General features: G+C 43.8%; 1 protein-coding gene across 1 annotated transcript in view; it reads left to right on the plus strand.

The window, feature by feature from the left end:
- Nucleotides 1-14,342, plus strand: part of LOC115088194 (L-gulonolactone oxidase-like) — a 350,872-nt gene that overhangs the window by 117,646 nt on the left and 218,884 nt on the right. The window contains exon 5 of the mRNA XM_029596219.1: nucleotides 12,389-12,479. Coding sequence (XP_029452079.1) covers nucleotides 12,389-12,479 — 91 coding nt within the window. The remainder of the gene's footprint in view (nucleotides 1-12,388; nucleotides 12,480-14,342) is intronic.

Raw genomic sequence — 14,342 nt, forward strand, 5'->3', positions numbered from 1 at the left:
GAGCCCGGTGGTATTAGTGAATCTAGGCCTAAGTCTATCCCATGTTACTGTTGCTAGTAATAGCAGTGCCTATTTTCTAAGTCAACTTACCGTAATTAATAGCAGGTAATAGACTTCTCCTCCAAGATTTTATTCAATCCTTTTTTAAACCCAGCTACACTAACTGATAAGTGGTTTAGTATGGTTGGTCACACAAAACTAGACTGGGACCACCAATCTTTATAAATACATTGACAAGGTATTGTCATCAATGGTAATGACATACATTACAAGGACTTTATTATGTTATGGCATTTTATAAACATTTTCAGTATTAAAAAAACAGGCAAAAATACCTCTCACATATACATATGGAAAAAAATCTGCTGTAACTAAAAAAAATATGATTAAGTGTAATATAGATATGGTATCATAACAATGTGCCAAAAGCCACAACTTTTAAGCTCAGTTTCACATGCACTTAACTTCAAATCATCTACCATATCATACCCAGTCCAAGTTCCTTGTGTATTATGTACAATATTCCCATATCAAAATACAAATAAACTTTGAGGTAAATTTTCAAAATGTTATAGGCTTAATATTCAAAACTGGCTGGTTAAGTATCTTACCCCTAGATTCATCAGATTGCTATAAATATAGCAGAAATAGCGCCCACAATTTAAAAAATTTGGCAAATTGTAGAGTCACCGCATTTGTTTTTAAAATACAACTGGGGGGGGGGGGAGGGGGGAGAAAGTGTGAGAGAGAATATGACATGGTGTATATATATATACCATGTAAGAGGGGACACTTTCAACTCAGGGCGGGTTTGGGGTGGGTTTGGAGGGGTGGTTTTATATACATAGAGGAATTAACTGCAAATTTGATATGACTGATGAATTTCTATCATTTGAATCAATGAAAGGTACCAAGAGGAGTTGATTTGTGCAACATGGGAAACCCAATGGCCCTGCATGCAGCGTGGGGAACCAGGTGGCCCTACATGCAGGTGGGGAACCAGTCAACCAGAAGGCATAATCAACTCCTCTTGTTGGTACCTTTCATTGATTCAAATGATAGAAATTCATCAGTCATATCAAATTTGCAGTTAATTCCTCCGACTGTATGTAAAACCTTCCCCCAAACCCGCCCCGAGTTGAAAATGCCCCCGAAAGTGGGAGAACGCTCCCGGGACCCCCACTGGACCACCAGGTACTTAAAACCTTTGGGGGGTCCGGAGGGTGGGGGGATACTAAAGAACTAATTTTGAAGGGTCGGGCTGTGTTTTTGTGTTACTTTTAAGTGCCCTTTCTTCCCGCCCTTCCCCCCCCCCCCCATAACGATAAGAGTACCCACTAAATTAATCATGGGGTTTCCTATCACTATAGATATATATATATATATATATATATACCATGTCATATTCTCTCTGTCTCTCTCTCTCCCCCATGCAATAAGATTATTTTCCCCGGTAATGCAAAGCTAACATGAGTTTAATGCACAAAAAAAAGGTGCAGTTATTTCTGATGTTAAATCCCGCTTTAGTGTGTGTTACTTTACTGCATTCCACGCTAGCAAACCCTTATTTCCATTAACTCCTACTCCTTGCATACTAAATGTAAAATTTGCATACTGTCGTGCATTGTGATATTTATTGCATGTGTCAGGGCCCTAATGCATTTTGATGAATGACCCAGTTAGCCGGTTAGAACTTATCCGGCTAAGTTACGATGTATATTTCAGCAGCACGGCTCTACAGCTGAATATACTCATATAACTGAGGAGGGATGTGAATCGTTTATCTGACGATTGAAAACATTGGACGATATTTTCAATCTCGTCAGATATCAGGGGGTCCCCGATAGTGATAGGAAACCCCATGATTAATTTAGTGGGTACTCTTATCGTTATGGGGGGGGGGGGGAAGGGCGGGAAGAAAGGGCACTTAAAAGTAACACAAAAACACAGCCCGACCCTTCAAAATTAGTTCTTTAGTATCCCCCCACCCTCCGGACCCCCCCAAAGGTTTTAAGTACCTGGTGGTCCAGTGGGGGTCCCGGGAGCGTTCTCCCACTTTCGGGCCTTCGGCTGCCAGTAAACAAAATGGCACCGATGGCCCTTTGCCCTTACCATGTGACAGGGTATCCGTGCCATTGGCTGGCCCCTGTCACATAGTAGGAGCAATGGACGGCCGGTGCCATCTCTATAACTGAGCACTTAGCCATATAAGTCTAACTGGTTAAGTTTAGACCTGCTCTATGGCACATCTAGCGTAGCCGTACAGCTTATGCAGCTAAGTCCGAATATTGGCTAACTTGCTCCACCCCGATCTGCCCACTTTACACCTGTTTCTTATGCGACTAACTTTTTAGCCGTACAAAGGACTTTAATGGCTAAGCGATGGCCGCTGAATGCAGGCACATATTCAGCAGACGCTACTTAGCCGCATAAGTCCCACTTATCAGGCTAAACATTTGCGCTGAATGCTTTTGAATATACAGCTCAACTTGTGTAAAAATTAGCATATATGTGCATAATGTTGCAATTCGGCCCATGGCTGGAGCGATGAGTTGCCTCTTACCTCCGTGGCGGGGCCGCTGACGTCGCTGCCATCCCACGGCCCGGTAAGGCCGCAGCCTGCCTTCTCCTTCCCACGGCAGGAGCCGCGGATACCGGGGGTCCTTTCGGCCCAGCCGACATCTTGCCGGCATGGCAGGAGCCATGCCGGGCCCTCCCTCATGCGACTGAAGCTGCCGGTGACTGGGATCTCTCCTGTGGCCAAGCCGTCCCTGGACCTCCTCTTTACGGTTGAATGCCGATGATGATATCAGAGCCTGTTCTACGGCCCTCCTACGGCTCCTCCTGCTCCCTGCTACAGCTCCTGCTAAGGGGCAGGCCCACGGCTCTCTTCCCTATTTAAAGGGACAGTGCAGGTGTGGCTCCTGGACTCCTCCTGCAACTCCTCCCAAGGAGTTGTCTCCTCAAGCCCTATAAAAGGGCTCCGTGGACATTCAGTTTTCACCTTGGAATCGGGTCATCTACAGCTCCTTGTCCAGTGCTTGCTCTGGATCCCATGTCCTGGTTGACTGCACCCTGGGACCACTGTTCCATCCAGCATTCTCTTCCGCAGTGGCTGGGACCCAGGTCTGGAAAGAACACTCGCTCAGGTTGATCCTCCACCAGGATGCCACTCTGGTGGCTACTGTTTCAAGTGCCTTCAGTTCCAGCGTCCTTGTGTCTTCAGTGTCTCCGGTTTCCACGTCTCCACGTCTTCCAAGTTCCAAGCTCCAAGTCTCCACATCTTCCAAGTTCCAAGCTCCATGTCTTGCCTTCCAAGGTAGTACCCCCAGACTGTCTTCCTGGTACTGACTTTTTGCCTGTCCCTCGACCATCCTTGCCTGCTGCTTGCCCGAACCTATGCCTGTGACCTGACTATGCTGATTGACTTCTGGAACCCGACCTTGCCTTGGCTAACTATTCTGGACTGATTTCTTGGTACCGACCCTTGCTTTCCAATTGGACTTCTCTTGCTGACCTCCCGTGACCTCCAGCCTTCTTCCTAGCACAACGACCGCATGCTTGTGGTGGTGGGCCTACTCTGAACTGTCTCTGCTGAGATCCTGCGAGGCCCACCTGAAACCATCTCCTCCTGTACTCCACCTCCTGGTGGCAGGCGCCCTCCAGGTCCAACCGGAGGGCCAGACCAACCCTGCCCCAGGCCAAGGGTCCACTTCATGAGCCACACATAAATAGCTTCAAATCACATCCTCTGTATTTTATAAAGTAAAAATACTAGCATATTTTCACTTTTGCGCACATATATCACACGTAAAAAAAGGACAGTCTAGGGGCATTCCGGGCAGGGATTCAATATTTACGCATGTAAGTTGCTATTTTAAAAGACATTTGTGCACCCAGGTTGCCAATTTACTAGCATAATTTTACACCTGCTTATTACCTAGATGTAAGTGATACCAGCGTGTTTATTGTGCAGTGGTGGGAGGTCTGGATGATTTGGGAAGTGTTCAAAATGAAGAACCAGGAGGATCTTGGTGACTTGGAGCAGGGCTGGATGAACTGATGGATTAATTGGTAAAACTGGTAATTTCCTTGCTGCGCACATTTTAAAAAATATACCAACCTACGTGTGTAAATCCCGATGTACACGAGTAAGTCCTACTCTATTTTCACACATACAATATAAGCGCATATATTTGTAAAATAGTATGAAATAGTACGCATGTTCAATGCATTCAATGTATTTGCATGTAAGCCTATAGAAGTGTGTATGTTGCGGGGTAGACATATGTGTATTTTATAAAATGTGCATACATCATACAGGCAGTTTATAAAATACTAATGTAATCTGCTTGTGACAATATACGTGCGTATATGCCACCATGTGCATTTGTTTGCAAGTTATCTGCTTCCTGCTCAACAACTTAAAATAATCCAAACGCAGTTGTGTACTGAAGAAAACATTCCACAGTGCAGAATGTTATACATTCAAGAAAAGTTTGTTGCAATTTCCCAGAAGAATATAGAAAAACAAAGCCCGCAATGTTCAAAAGTAGCTTGGTGACAACAGCAATGTCCCATCGAAAACAATAAAGCCATAGCCCGATACTGGTGTTTCAGGAAACATCAATGCCTGCTTCAGGGGTCATGCTTTACTTCCTAAGAACCAAAGAACAATAAAAAAACCCCATGCCAAAATAAAGTTTCAGAAGCACAAAAAACAAAACGTACTTGGTAACAAACAAGCTGAAGTTGTCAAAAAGTAATCAGAACAAGGAGGACTAACAGATGCACATTTAAACAAAAAATATGATACCACAATCTATATTACATTTAACCATATTTTCTTAGTTACAGCAGCTTTTTTCTACTTCTATATCTAAATATTTTATAACCTTATCCAAGCCACAGAATTTGAACTTTTTCAGATTTTACCACTATAGTTTTGCTGTGAAACTCTGTTTTCAAACATAAAATATGTTTTTTATTTTAATTAAGATGATCGCTTGTTTTCTTAATGTGCAATTAAAAATCACCAGACTGATTGGCTATAGTATTCTGGTAAAAAATACTTTAAAAAACCCTCTTATTGTAATAGTCATGTGTCACACTCACACACACACACACACACATTGTATAACATTATGACTTGTTAAGGTTTAAAACAGGAATTTAGAGATCCATTTTCAGCCACTGAATGAATATTTCCGGCTATCTTAAAGTTAGCCAGTTATGTCTAACCGGCTATCTTTAGAACAACCATACAACTCAACCAGAGTTAGCTGCAGAAGGAACCAGCTAACTCTGAATATTGGAGTTATCCGGTTAATTTATGCGGCTAACTCTGCTCCTCCCAAGAATGCCCCCTGCCTGCTGCCAGAACGCCTCCATCCTATCTGGCTAAATTCTAGCCAGATAAGCAATTTAAACATTACATTATCCATCTAAATGACTTTTGAATATGGACCTCCTAGTGTACAAGACAGGGGAAAAAAATCCATCCACAGGAAAAACATAGCAAGGAAAGTGGCGGCAAAAAATAAAAATCTGAAAAAACCCTCTTAAAATCTAACAATTAGGGATCGATTTTCAACCAGGTAAGTACGGCTAAAAATAATCAAGTAAAGTTAATTGGTTATTTTCAGATGGATATTTAGCAATGTTTGCTTACCCACTTAAAAGTTGAGCTGAATATGCGACTAAATCTGATTGCAAAAAATATGTGCGGTCAAACTGAGGCCTATCTTTTATGCAGCCACACTTACCTGGCTCAATTTAACTAGGTAGCATGGAAGATTGCACTATCCAGTTATATGTAGAGTTTGAAATTTAAAGGGGTTTTTCCATTTAAGTTCAGGACTTAGTTAGAGAGACCCTGAGGGGTAGATTTTCAAAGGGGTACGCGCGTACCCCCCGAAAACCTACCCCAAACCCCCCCTGCGCGCGCCGAGCCTATTTTGCATAGGCTCGGCGGTGCGCTTAAGTCCCGGGGCTTGCATGGAGGGGCGTGTCGGGGGGCATGACGCGAGTGACGCGGTGTTTCGGGGGCGGGCCCGGGGGCGTGGCGCTGGCCCGAGGGCGTGGTCGAGGCCTCCGGACCAGCCCCCGGGTCGGTTGATGGCGTGCCAGCAGCCCGCTGGCGCGTGCAGATTTACACCTGCTTTCCGCAGGCGTAAATCTGCCAACAAAGGTAGGGGGGGGTTTAGATAGGGCCGGGGGGGTGTGTTAGGTGGGGGAAGGGAGGGGAAGGTGAGGGGAGGCGTAAGGAAAGTTCCCTCCGAGGCCGCTCCGATTTCAGAGCGGCCTCGGAGGGAACAGGCAGCGCGCGCTGGGCTCGGCGCGCGCAGGTTGCACAAATGTGCACCCCCTTGCGCGCGCCGACCCCAGATTTTATAAGATACGCGCGGCTATGCGCCTGGTGCACGAACAAACGTACGCCCGCGCATACATTTATAAAATCTACCCCTGAGTTTTCAATTTCCCCAGCCACTGATGACATAAGGGTCGATTTTAAAACATGTGCGAGCGCGTCCATGTTATAAAATCGGGGGTCGACGCGCACAAAGGGGTGCGCAATTGTGCACCTTGCACGCACTGAGCTGTGCTGAGCCACGCTGCCTTCCCCCATTCCCTCCCAGGCAGCTCCGAAATCGGCACAGCATCGGAGGGAACTTCCCTACCCCCCACTCCACCTTTCCTTCCCCTACGTCCCCTGCCCTTTCCCCCCACCTTTCTCTTTTTTTTTTCTTCTGTTGCAAAACTTACTTCAGCCCTGGCCGACTGCTGGCACACAATCCCCGACACAGTGGCCATGTGGAGGCTTCTGGCCATGCCCTCGCGCCTGGTCCGCCCCACCCTGCTCCCTCCCTGCCCCCTCCCCTTTTTGCAAGCCCCAGGACTTATACGCGTCCCGGGGCTTGACGCGCGTCGCCGGGCCTTTTGAAAATAGGCCCAGCGCGCGTAACCCTTTGAAAATCCGGCCCATACATTCTTAGCTAGCTAAAGTATTACTGTGCTGGAACTTACCATGATAAAAGAAGGAAGCACTGAGGGCATTCTGGGGGAAGAGTTTAAGGTTAGCTAGATCATGCTAAATCTTGAGAGTTATCTAGCCAAACTTGCCTGGGTAAGTCTGAGTTCTGTGAATGCTGTCCTAAAGTTAGCCAGGTAAAAGCTACTCAGCTAATTTTATTCAGGAACATTCAGTGGGAGTCTTAACCTGCTTTAGCCCTGCTGAATATCTCGGCTGAAATTACCTGTTAACTTTATCCAGCTAACTTCCCACTCCCTGAGCTGCTCAGTGCTGTAGTAAAAAAGCCTTACGCTGGAATGCCCCTACCACCCATTTCTTAAACAGCTAAATTTGTGTGCATAGTGATTTCACCTAAACATATTTTAGCCAGGTAAAGGGGAAGGGGGATTTTGAATAGGTAAAACTCACCTGGTTAGAACCTGGTTTTAGTTGGGTAAATCTTTTGAAAAGCGAATTCTTACTAGTTGACAATGTACACAGTGTGCATACGAACATAAGAACATAAGATATGCCATACTGGGTCAGACCAAGGGTCCATCAAGCCAACAGAGGCCAAACCAGGCCACAAGAACCTGCAAGTACTCAAACACCAAGAAGATCCCATGCTACTGATGCAATTAATAGCAGTGGTTATTCCCTAAATCAACTTCATTAATAGCAGTTAATGGACTTCTCCTCCAAGAATTTATGCAAACCTTTTTTAAACCCAGCTACACTAACTGCACTAACCACATCCTCTGGCAACAAATTCCAGAGTTTAATTGTGCACTGAGTGAAAAATAATTTTCTCCGATAAGTCTTAAATGTGCTACTTACTAACTTCATGGAGTGCCCCCTAGTCCTTCTATTATCCGAAACTGTAAATAACCGATTCACATCTACTTGTTCAAAGCCTCTCATGATTTTAAAGACCTCTATCATATCCCCCCTCAGCCATCTCTTCTCCAAGCTGAACAGCCCTCACCTCTTCAGCCTTTCCTCATACGGGAGCTATTCCATCCCCTTTATCATTTTGGTTGCTCTTCTCTGTACTTTCTCCATTGCAACTATATCTTTTTTGAGATGCAGCGACCAGAATTGTACACAGTATTCAAGGTATGGTCTCACCATGGAGCGATAAAGACTCATTATGACATTTCTGATTTATTAACCATTCCCTTCCTAATAATTCCTAACATTCTGTTTGCTTTTTTAACTGCTGCAGCACACTGAGCCGACAATTTTAAAGTATTAGCCACTATGATGCCTAGATCTTTTTCCTGGGTGATAGCTCCTAATATGGAGCCTAGCATCGTGTAACTACAGCAAGGGTTATTTTTCCCTATATGCAACACCTTGCACTTATTCACATTAAATTTCACCTGCCATATGGATGTCAATCTTCCAGTCTCGCAAGGTCCTCCTGTAATGTATCACAATCCGCTTGTGGTTTAACTACTCTGAATAATTTTGTATCATCCGCAAATTTGATAACCTCACTCGTTGTATTCCTTTCCAGATCATTTATAAATATATTTTATTTATTTATTTTTATTTTATTTAACATTTTTTTTATACCGACAACCGTTTGCACATCGTATGGGTGTACAATGAAACTCAAAACAGGTAGGCAGAGCCTTTACATGGAACATTAATTATAAAATTTGAATTAAAAGGTATAACTGGAAGACTTTCAGGAAACAAAAGGAAGGCAGGGCAATTCGTGGAACAGTAGCTGTAAAATTAGAGATAAAGGTGTTTCAAAAAAATACATAAAATACAGGTTTTATAAAAGTTAAGAAATATATGTACAGGATATTTACAAGGGAAATCAAACAGTCTTGTGGAATAAGTTTTATACATTATGTGGAAGGAGTAGCGGGAGGGTAGGCTATTGAAAAGCACCAGCCAAGTACAAATCCCTGAGGCACTCCACGTTTACCCTTTTCCACTGAGAAAATTGAACATTTAATCCTACTCTCTGTTTCCTGTCTTTTAACCAGTTTGTAATCCACAAAAGGACATCACCTCCTATCCCATGACTTTTTAGTTTTCATAGAAGCCTCTCATGAGTGTCTTTGTCAAACGCCTTCTGAAAATGCAAATACAATATATTTACAATATATCTGGACAACGTTTTCATAGTTTACATTTTAGTGACATCATCATGTTGATGTCTGTTTACATAATTAAAAAGACGCATTCATCGTCTTTGGGTCCTACGTTTTTGTGGAGAAATGGTTGAGAAGCCGAGTCCTGTTTGATATGGTAGCCATTTATAAGATAAGTATTGTTCTTTATTTTTCATTTTCCATGATATATTTAGAAATTTTATTGGTATATATCTTACGGGCTACAGCCAAATCCAGCTAAAAATGACAACGGCCTTGTGTGAAAGTAACTAGAGTGCCCCTGATGAAGCATATTAATTGTGAAACAGCAGCCATGTTGGGCTGGTTCTCCTAAAGATTGGGCTGTTTCTGTTAAAGATCATTTTTTGATTTTTTATGGACTGGGTCAATTTTGTATAAATGGATTGGGCCAAAAGTTTTTATAAAAAGAAAAATATAAAAAAATGCATAAGGAAATTTTCCTAAGAAGATTAAAAATTTGAATAAAAGATTTTTCAATGAAGGTGAATGATTGAGAATGATTTTTATACAGATAACGTCTGGATTGCTGACACCTTCTTAGGCTTACTTACGTTATGTAAAAATTATTTTGGGTTCCCCCTTGTGCTTGTTAACCTGGTAATTGATATCTCTCATTAGTATTGCACTGCCAAATTGGTTAGCTTCCCTGATTTCTCTTAGCATTTCATTATCTGTCTGACCATTTTGTCCAGGTCGACGGAGTTATACTCCTATCACTATAAGCTTACCCAACGCACATGGGATATCTACAAAGAGTATTTAGTCTCTTGTATGATCTTTATCTTGTTGGACTCTATACTCTCCCAGACATAAAGTGCCATACCCCCACCAAGTTGATCCTCCCTATCACTGCGATATAATTTGTACCCTGATATAGCACCGTCCCATTGGTTATCCTCCTTCCACCAGGTCTCTGTGATACCAATTATGTCACTCTAATCATTTACTGGTATACACTCTAACTCTCCCATCTTACTTCTTATACATCTGGCTTTGGCATACAGAGATTTCAAAGTGTGTTATTTGTTTTTATTAACAACCTGCTTTTCAGTTGATAGGGATAATTTGGAAATCTTTAGCTCAGGTGATTTTTTACATATAGGCACATGGACTACGTTTGCTTTTATTGGAACTTCTCTGTTGGGATGTCCTATCTCTCCTGTTTCATTACTTCCCTTCAAGGATACATTTCTCCGAACCATGCACTGCTGAGTGACTGTCGGCTTTCCCCCTTGTTCTAGTTTAAAAACTGCTCTATCTATCTATCATCCTTTTGGAAAAGTCTCCCCCCTTCCCCAAAAGTTTCCCCAATTCCTTACAAAACTGAATCCCTCTTCTCTGCACTATCGTCTCATCCACACATTGAAACTCTGGAGCTCTGCCTGCCTCTGGGGACCTGCATGTGGAATAGGAAGCATTTCAGAGAATGCCACCCTGGAGGTTCTGGATTTCAGCTTTCTTTGTAAAATCCTAAATTTGGCTTCCAGAACCTCTCTCCCACATTTTCCTATGTCGTTGGTGCCCACATGTACCACGACAGCCGGCTCCTCCCCAGCACTGTCTATAATCCTATCTAGATGACTCGTGAGGTCTGCCACCTTCACACCAGGCAGGCAAGTTACCAGATGGTCCTCATGTCCACCAGCCACCCTGCTATCTACATTTCTAATAATTGAATCACCGACTATGATGGCTGACCTAACCCTTCCCTCCTGGGCAGTAGCCCTGGGAGACTTGCCCTCAGTGTGAGAGGACAATACATCACCTGGAGAGCAGGTCCTTGCTACAGGATCACTTCCTGCTATACCAGGGTGATGTTCTCCAACTGGGAGACCTTTCTGATCCAAGGCAGCACTGGGGCTGCCAGACTGGATTTGGAATTTGGCTACTATGTCCCTGAAGGTCTCATCAATGTAAATCTCTGTCTGGCTCAGCTCTTCCAAGTCTTCCAATCTAGCCTTCAGAGATTGGACTCGTTCCCTGAGCACCAGGAGCTCTTTGCACTGAGTGAACACATACAATCCCTCACCAGCGGGTAAAAAAATCATATATGTGACACTCAATGCAAAAGCCTGGAAAAGCCCCCTTCTTGCTGCTGGACTGCTGTCTTCATGAAAACCAGACTTATCTTTAACACTTAAGGATCACAGTCGGTCATCCCTAATTTAAAATTATAACTTATGGAACACTGATCCAGGCTAAACGCTGTAGCTTCATTAGGTAACATCTTTATCTGAAACTCATAATTTCTGATTTTTTTTAGGAGTCATACCATGAAATATGGCCTTTTTGGCCACAGCAAAAACCTAGACTTACTTGAGTAGTCATCGACTTATACTAGATTTGAGCCAATAAATAAATGGTGAGATACACTGTGTCCCAAAGTCAATCCCTATGCTCCCAGTTATTGCTATAAATGTTGATGGCTTGGAGGACAATTGAACATGTAAAACTGCAATGCAGACATACAATGGGACCAGTGAGAAGTCAAATTTATTCTCAGTGATAAAGGTTGAGCTTCTAAACTAAAAAATTGGGTGGTGTAGAGGAGTGACTTGCAGTTTGGCACACAGATCATTTTTAATATTCCATATCAAAGGTAGGCAACTTCAAACTTGGAGTGCCACAAGCCTGTTAGATTTTCAGGATATGCATGAGATACTATTTTCACTGAGAATGTATTAAACTTCTCACTAGTTTCTTTGTATATCTGCAGTTTTACAGGTAATCATGCATATTCAATGTGGATATCCTGAAAATCCAGCCATCTTGCAACTCTCGAGGCCTGGACCTGCCTGCCTGTGTGCTATATGCATAAAGCTTCTCATTACTGCATTTGTTAAGGAGTCTAACTAGGCATCCCTTTTGTACAGCTAATCTGATATCCAGATGGTGCTTTAGACTTGAAATACTGATCAAAAATCTGTCTTGTTTTCAGACCTAAAACCCACTTATATGTACAGTCTTTGATCATTTCCACCAGCTATGCCGCATTAACCAAAAATTTTAAAAGTCTTCCAAGTTGATTGGCAGGACTTCCTTTTCTATAAGATGAGTTTTTATCCCACCATGGCCTTTCTCTAGTTTGTGGCTCATTTGTTTTACATTAGGTCAAAGAGTGGAAACTGCTATCTGCTCAAAAGTCCTTACACAGCTCATAATTTAAACTGGTGATTCTTGAACAGAAAAAAAACAATTTTTTTTGTTTGTCTTTACTTTGCAGTTTAGGAGCAGTTTCAGAGGTGGCTGCAGCTGGGGTGATTGGAACAGGGACACATAACACAGGAATACAGCATGGAATATTATCCACACAGGTAACACAGTTTGGTCCTATACAAAAATCACATTGCTTTAATTGGAAAATTGAATAAATACTTGTAGCATTTGGTCACCTTCTTTCAGAAAGTTATATTCATTTTATGCCAACAGCAAAAGGGCTAGGTGTAAGTTTTAGGCAAAAGTAGGACAGAAATGTTCAACAAACCCATACGTCAGAATTGGACACCCAATCTTGAAATGAGAAATAATTTGCCTAAGGCACGGGTGGGGAAACTACAGTCTGCTGGCCACATATGGTCCTTAGGCATCCTTTAAACTACAGCGGTAGAAGTGTTCTGGCCAGCAGCAGCACCATCATTTCTATTGGCCTGCAGGAAAGGAAGTGACATTTACAGATCAGTGGAAGTGATGTCACCACTGCATGCTGGATCAGGCTGTAAGTCTCCAATCTGCATTGCACTGAGAGAAATCCTCCACCCTTGTTCCTTGACCAGACCTTTGAAGTGGGCTGTCATTTGTGGTCCTTTGGCCAAAATGTTTCTCTATCCCTGGCCTAAGGACTTAATTTCTTGCAACTTCAGGAAGGGAAAAAAATTCACAGAAAATGTGTGCAAGCATAAATTCTCAAAAAGCACTGTAGAATGTTTGTCCTGATATGCTGACTTTATACAATAATTTCAGTGAAATATTTTCTCCTTTTCAAAAGTTCTAACAAATTAAATCTTAGAGTAAATGAAGTGCTCTTTCAAAATTGGTGAAGCAAGTTCCCTTTGCCAAGCTTTTCATACTTTATTCCCTCAAAACTTAAATCTCGTTCGAATTCTTTTCAAAATACTGCCTATTGTCTGGAGGTTTTGTGCAAGCTATTGTTGCACTTGAGGTGGACCATTGGCCTGGTGCAGGATTGGTACGGCCCTCTGGTCGGACCCAGAGAGCACCTGCCACCAAGAGGCGGAACACACGAGGAGACAGAGGCTAGCTGGAGCTTTGCCAATAACAGTCTGGGGTTTCTGCAGATTGAGCCCTTGGGTACCCGGACCACCTGGACTTAGGTGGGCCTCAGAGGGTCTCCCGGAGAGGTAGCGGAGAGGTGTACCCTCAACGAGTATGGGTGCATGGCTGATACAGAGAGGATGGACCAGACCTGAACTGGAGACTCTGGAGACCTCAGGGAGGTAGCAGTTCAGGAAGGCTCTCAAGGCGGAACAGGCAGCGACTGTGAGTCTGGTTGGATGAAGGCCGCGGTCAGAGTCCAAGCAGGTCGGTCTGGTGGTCACAGAGGGTGTCCGAATGAAGCGCAAGAGTCAAAGCCAGGGTATCCATCCAGAAGTGATCAGCCAAAACAAGGGTCAAATCCAAGGTCAGTCCGAGCATAGTCAAGGCAAGCGAGGGTCAGTTCCAGGCGGCGGTCAACGTGGTCAGGCAGGCAGAGGTCAGTTCCAGGCAGCAGTCTACATGGTCAGAAGGCAAGCAAAGGTCAGGTCCAGGCAGCGGTCAGTCATAGTCAGGCAAGCAGAGATCAGTACCAAGAATCAGTCCAAAGGGTACTACCAGGGAACGTGGAGCAGGAACAAGACAGATGCTGGAAGACACGGAGGACCACGGGAACACTGGGACATGGAGACGCTGGATCAAGGAGACGCTAGAACAAGGAGACTCTGGAACAAGGAGACACTGAAACACAGGATCAGGCACAGGAGCAAGGAACAGGCAAACTAGAAACACTGAGGTATCGACCCGATTGGCAAGGCGAGGTTCTGGGGATAAAGCCTTGCCTTATATACTGGGGCTGTGTGATGTCATTGGCATGCGTCCGAGCCAGGTTTCCCGTGCTTGGCCCTTTAAAAGTAGAGACGTTGCCAGTGCGCATGCCTAGGGGCAGGGCTGAGGAGATGGAA

Source organism: Rhinatrema bivittatum, chromosome 3 (genome assembly GCF_901001135.1).
Source record: "Rhinatrema bivittatum chromosome 3, aRhiBiv1.1, whole genome shotgun sequence".
NCBI lineage: Eukaryota > Metazoa > Chordata > Amphibia > Gymnophiona > Rhinatrematidae > Rhinatrema > Rhinatrema bivittatum.